The 6519-nt window shown below is 39.9% G+C and overlaps 1 protein-coding gene across 1 annotated transcript; it reads right to left on the bottom strand.

Moving 5' to 3' along the window:
* Nucleotides 1–2832: 2832 nt before the first annotated feature.
* LOC145791327 (uncharacterized) lies at nt 2833–3899 on the bottom strand. Its single transcript, XM_082871680.1, has 3 exons — nt 3662–3899; nt 3283–3467; nt 2833–3180 (listed from the first exon to the last, which is right to left on the bottom strand). Exons 1-3 carry the CDS (start codon nt 3897–3899, stop codon nt 2833–2835), a joined length of 771 nt encoding a protein of 256 aa, XP_082727806.1.
* Nucleotides 3900–6519: the final 2620 nt, after the last annotated feature.

The raw sequence follows: 6519 nt of genomic DNA, 5'->3' as shown, positions 1-6519 counted from the left end.
ACTAAAAATTTGGCCGCGGAAGGTCACATTTTGGAGACTAAAAAATAAGTTGGTCGCGGAAGATCAAAAATAAGTTGGTTGTGGAATTGGCGACCAAAATTTTAGTAGCTAAAAACTTATTTTTCCCGACCAAAAATATTTTAGTTGTCGTATATTGAGTTTTGGCTACTAAAACAATTTTAGTTGCCAAATGGAAAATAAAAAATTATTTTTTTCTTTGGCGACCAAAAATTTGGTCGCCAAAAACTTATTTTCAACAACCAAAAAAAGTAGTCACCAAATTAGTACTTTTAGAGACTAATATTTTAGTCGCCATTGATTGAGATTTGGCGACTAAAAAAGTTTGTCAGTGAAGGTACCTTTTCTGTGACTAATCTAGTCTTTTGGTCGCCAAAAGTTTGGGAGGGAAATTTGAAACGTGGAGGCGGGAATTGAAATTTTTTTGCGGCAAAAATATTTGGTCGCCGATTGTAAAACGACGTCATTTTGGATCACTTTTTGGGTACCTTTTCTCTCTCTAACTTTTCAAAACCTCCATTGGAGAGCTCCTCACTCTAAACTTCAACTTCTCTCTAGGGTTTGATCTAGTTTGAGTGATCTTCTACCTTAGTATCTTTGAAAAAAGTGTAGAGCTTGGCTTGGGCTACATTTCCATCCGAAAATCTTAGGTTTTGGAGAATTTTGAAATTCTTCATCTTCTCCATTTGGTCTCATCTTTTGAGGTAGGGATTACTACTCACTTTTATGATCTTTGACATAAACTTATGGTCATTTTGATTTAATGTTGAAGTTGGGTAATTTTGGGTGTTAGGGTTTCAAAATGTATAAAGAGGGGTTTTGTTCTTCGGGCCAATACATGTGTATTTTGGGTCCCAAATGGGGTTATTGTTGTTTATTGTTGGTATTTGAGCCTTTAGGTCAATGTTAAGAAAAGAGGGAGAAAAGCCCTAATTTAATGTTATGAATTAATTTGTATAATTAATTTGGAAAGTTATGGAAATATGAAATTGAGTTGGAAATGATGAAATTGGCTTAAAATAAGGTTGAATGGTGGAGTTGGATTTATAAATCGCTCACTTTTGAAATTGTTGATAACCTATCTGTTGATGCATTTATTATCTGTTTAGAAATAATTGCATTGGGCTATCGGTGGAGGATAGTCTTGAATGTTGTAGACATTGCATGATGATTAGGTGAATTAAAACTAATCGGTTGAATATGTCATTGAATATGACGGTTGGAATAATAACTCGAATGTGTGTATTGATTGATCGTGTATATGATAATTGTTTATATACATTGTATTGTGTGGGAGGAGATAAGGGATGTACTCCATGGTTTGGGAGGAGATAGGGGATGGACTCCTAAACTGGATATTATTTGGGAGGAGATAAGGGATGTACTCCACGGTTTGGGAGGAGATAGGAGATGGACTCCTAAACCGGATATTATTTTGGAGAAGATAGGGGATGGACTCCATTGATACAGCAAATTTGTGTATCATTTGTGAAGTATGGAAGTGTTTAATATGAGTTGTTATCTCATGTGAATTGTGAATTATGGAAGTGTTTTATTATGAGTTATAATCTCATTTAAATTGTTGTTATTGGAAAGGTTTTTTTTTTTAACGTGAGCCGTAGTCTCATGGGAATTGTTTGGCCAGGTCCTGAGCCATGTTTATAAATTGAAATTGTTAAGTAAAGGAAAAATGGAATGAAACATAAACATACATGTTATGAAATTGGGTGTGCTGTATGTTGGCTTATATTGGTTAAACATTTATCAAATGCTAATGTTTTAGTTATTGCTCATATTATGTTTAGCATATCTCTACTGGGCATTGGCTCACCCTATATGGGACATCATTTTCAGGTTCAGGTGATATGCCACCTCCAAAAAAGTAGCTTGGGAGGCTTGAGGCTGATAACTCTTTTTGTTGTCTCTTTTGTATATTACATGTGTATCAAGCTATGGGCTTATTTTGTGTAAAAAGTTAGAACTCTATTTTTGTTGAACCCAAATGTTGACTTGGAAAGTTGTAAGCCTATAGGGCATTTACTTTTGTTGTCAACGTGTAATATCTTTTGTAAGAATACTCTGATGAATGGCATTATGTTTTACTCTCTTAAGTGTATGGATGTAATGAATGCATGATTTATGGGTTTATTTCGAGGGCGTTACACAAGCTGCTTGCAAAATAAAAAAAATAATAAATAATAATAACAAATAAATAAACAAAAAGAACACAAACAAGGTGAAGTTTAGTTCAAATTAAGTCAAGCACTTTATCCTCCTAATCGGTGGTGATGGAAACAAAATGATATTATCTTTGGTTTCATAATTATGATAAGCATCTTTCAAAGTTCTTGCAACCAGATCATGAAAGATTGATTCCTACATCAGTTTTTTTCCCTAAAATGATTAGGTAACGGACATCATCAAAGAAAATAAGTGGGTTATTTTTCAAACTTCTCACATAGAATCCTAGAAACTTGACTAATCCAAATATGTGTGTGTGTGTGTGTCTGTATGTGTGTGAAAAATTGAAAAGAAATATGATGAGTAATTTGTATATGAATGGCAAGTGAATGGCCAAGAAGAACAAGAACAGAGACTAAGAAAAAGCAAGTGGTTTGGGATAATAATTTTCTACATATTTATTCCACAGTTCCCAGGCTATTTATAAGCCAAATGAGAACACCAGCTACAGGAAATTAACAACTTGAAACAATAATGTAGAGGGTTGTGGCACAGAACGTGGAAGAGGTTACGACCATTTATTGAAAACAAACTACAACTAAATCCTATTCTTATGGCAAAATAATGAACATATCACTCCTCCCCCTTTACACTATCCTTCTTTGTAAGGATAAAATCAGGGTAAGTCTTCAAAAAATGCCAACTATTCTCCCAAGTAGCGTCTTCAGTGGGTGCACCCACCCATTTAACCAAAATCTCGATCTTTGGTCGGTAAAGCCCCTTTTGGATGACACGGGTGTCCAACACTGCTTCAGGTTGAGGAAGAATATCAGATGCGTCGGATACGGGTAGCAGGTGGGTGGAAGTAGCGGTGACTGGTCCGATGTTCTGCTTTAAGAGACTCACATGAAAAATGTCAAGGATTTGGGAACCAACTGGTAACTCGAGCTTGTAAGCCACAATTCCGACTCGAGCAAGGATCTTATAAGGGCCAAAGAATCGAGGTGAGAGCTTCATAGAGCCGCGGAAGGCGACTGTCTTTTGCCTGTGTGGTTAAAGTTTGAGGTACACGTAATCACCGACCTTGAAAACAACTTCCCGACGATGTTGGTCAGCTTGTGACTTCATACGATCACGGGCGACAACCAAATTTCGACGTAAGAGACTGAGAATGTCATCACGGCTGCGTAAAAGGTCATCCACGGCTTGAACTTTTGTTGTGCTAGGAATGTAGGAAAGTAGAGTTGGTGGAGGCTGGCCATACACAGCTTCAAAAGGGAAAATTTTTGCGGATGAATGGATGGAAGTATTGTAACTATATTCAGCCCATGCAATCCATTCAGTCCATTTTTTTGGCTGGTCATGCGTGAAACACCGGAGGTATTGCTCGAGCGTGCAATTAACCACTTCCGTCTGGCATCTGTTTGGGGATGATAACTAGAGCTCAAACACAGAGCTGTACCTTGCAAGTGAAACAAAGTTTTCCAAAATGTGCTAATAAAAACTTTATCACGATCACTTACAATGGATGCAGGTATGCCGTGAAGTCGGACAATTTGGTCAAGAAAGACTTTGGCCACGGTGAGAGTGGAAAATGGGTGCTTGAGTGGAACAAAGTGCACATATTTGGTCAAGCGATCAACCACCACCATGATGACAGTTTTGTCGTGTGACAGTGGCAAACCTTCCACAAAATCCATGGAAATATCAGTCCAAACTTTATCGGGGATGGGCAGCGGTTGTAGTAAACCGGAGGGACGTGAACAATCAGATTTGCATCGTTGACAAATATCACAATTTTTGATGAAGTCCTTAACTGTGGTGCGCATGTGAGGCCAACTGAAGTTGGCGTGGATGCGGCTTAATGTTTTATGATAGCCAAAGTGTCTGCCCACCGGTGAGGAGTGATGTGTGGATAATATGGTAGGAAGTAGTGGCGAGAAGGGACTCAAATAGATACATCCATTTTTGAAGAGCACTCCATCATGTAAGGAATACTGTGCCTGAAGATGTGATGGTAATGAGCCCAACAACTAGCTATAGAATGGATCGGTAACGACCTTTTTCTGGAGTGTGGTCCACCACTCCGCAATAGGCAAGGATATGGCATGGAATTCAAGCTCGCCAACCCATGAGAGTGCATCAGCCTCGCAATTCTCTTTCCTTTTCTTGTACTCAATGATGGAATCATACCCGAGAATTTTTGGTAACCACTGGGTTTGGGCCGGTGTCATGATTCGTTGCTCTAACAAATATTTTAAACTTTTTTGATCAGTGCAAACAATGAAAGGTTTTCCAATGAGATATGGCCGCCATTTATGGATGGCCTTGATTATTGCCAGCATTTCCTTCTCATATGTTGATAAAACTAAGGCCGTGGGCTTAAGAGCTTCGCTAAAGTATGCGACTGGTTGGCCCTGTTGTGATAAAATGGCTCCAATGCCCACCCCACAAGCATCACATTCGATCACAAAGGTTTGAGAAAAATCTGGTAATCGGAGGACTGGAGGAGTTGTGAGTGCTTTCTTCAGTTGGGAAAAGGTAGCAGTGGCCTCGGAAGTCTATCGGAACCCATCGTTGGATAATAATCGAGTGAGAGGTGCTGCAATTCCTCCAAACCCGCTAATAAATTTTCGGTAATATTCGGTTAGACCAGGGAAGCAACGAACTCCTCTTACCGAAGTGGGGATGGGCTACTCAAGAACTGAGTTAATCTTTGCTTGATCGACGACCATTTCTGCAAAGGAAATAAGATGTCCCAAGTATGCTACCTGTAAAACACCAAAACAACATTTGGATTTTTTGATAAATAAATGATTGCTAGATAAAACTTGGAGGACCGCACGGAGGTGGTTGAAATAGTCGATCCAATTTTTGTTATAAACCAAAATGTCGTCAAAAAAAACTAGAACAAACTTCCTTAAGTAGGGTCGCAGTATGTCATTCATCAAACTTTGGAATGTGGAGGGGGCGTTTGTAAGCCCGAAGGGCATCACAATAAACTCATAATGTCTGTCATGTGTTCGAAAAGCAACTTTATGAACATCCGCCTCTTGAACCCGTATTTGGTGGTATCTGGCATGAAGATCGAGCTTTGAAAAATACCGGGAGCCATGTAATTTGTCAAGGAGTTCATCTATGACAGGGATTGGGTATTTGCCTTTGATGGTAATATTGTTAAGAGCTCAATAATCAACACAAAATCGCCAACCGCCATCCCATTTTTTGATGAGCAATACCGGCAAAGAAAATGGCCTGGTACTGGGGCGGACCAAACCTAAGTCAATAAATTCCTTCACCATCCTTTCAATTTATGTCTTTTGATAATAAGGCTATTGATAGGGTCGGACACTCACAGGTGCTTGATTTGGTTGTAACGGAATGTGGTGGTCATGGGTTCGAATCGGGGGCAAGGTATTGGGGATGTCAAAGACATGCTCAAATTCAGTGAGGATTTGGGCGAGGTCAGCGGGAGGGTCATTGACTGAAGTTGGTTCATGGCTTGGAATGATTTGAAAAAACAAGGCTGTTCCATTGAGGTTGAGAAGTTCCTTGTCGCTCAAGGCAGTGGTTGTATGTTGCTTAAGGCCTTGAAAAATACAATATTTACCTCCTTGCTAGAAGGACATGGTAAGATGGCTATAATCCATTTCAATTGGTCCAAGGGTGGCCAACCATTGAACTCCCAAAACCACTTGACAGGCTGCTGCTGGTAAAACATAAAAATCTGCTTGAATCGAAAAGTTTTGAACGAGGATTGTGAGCCCAAGGCATTGTCCTTCACAGTCGATTTTGTCCCGATTGGCCACCATTACTTGCAACTTCTGGTCGTGTGCCACAGGCAACCCAAATTTCGTGACTATGGCTTGATCGATGAAATTGCGGGTGCGCCCCCCATCAATGAGGACAGTGACTGCTTTATTTTGTAATTTAGCCACCAATCGAAATGTTTGAGGATGTGTCGTCCCCGCTATTGCATGGAATGAGATTTCAAGGAGTTTGGTTATATCAGGCTCTTCCGGAGGGTCCATGGCAACTGTAGGCTCGATTATGGGTGACTCTTTGATCATAAACAACTAGGGTCTTTGACAATGGTGACCTAGAATGAACTTCTCATAACAATAATAGCACAACCCTTTCTCGCGATGTTCTTGTGCCTCTTGACTGGTAATATGTCAGAATGGAATTGGAGTGCTGGCCGCGGTTTGACCCACCTTTGGTGCGGGTGGAGGTCCTAGAACTTCGACTGTGTTGTTTGGAGCAGACCACGGTGTGAAGGCTGCCACTTGGGGATGAAAGGAACTACTTCCTTTTTTTTGT

The sequence above is a fragment of the Camellia sinensis genome, chromosome 5 (assembly GCF_055761805.1).
Source record: "Camellia sinensis isolate YWXY chromosome 5, ASM5576180v1, whole genome shotgun sequence".
Classification (NCBI taxonomy): domain Eukaryota; kingdom Viridiplantae; phylum Streptophyta; class Magnoliopsida; order Ericales; family Theaceae; genus Camellia; species Camellia sinensis.
Note: the sequence above shows the minus strand (reverse complement) of the source record. Positions and strands in the feature narration are given on the sequence as shown.

What these genes read in the sequence shown, in the direction of transcription:
- LOC145791327 (XM_082871680.1), bottom strand. Translation starts at nt 3,899, where the DNA reads ATGGATTTTGTGGAAGGTTTGCCACTGTCACACGACAAAACTGTCATC. An exon ending in AACTTTGTTTCACTTGCAAG is followed by an intron (nt 3,468 to 3,661) that starts GTACAGCTCTGT and finishes TCCCTTTTGAAG; the next exon opens with CTGTGTATGGCCAGCCTCCA. An exon ending in GTCGGGAAGTTGTTTTCAAG is followed by an intron (nt 3,181 to 3,282) that starts GTCGGTGATTAC and finishes GGCCCTTATAAG; the next exon opens with ATCCTTGCTCGAGTCGGAAT.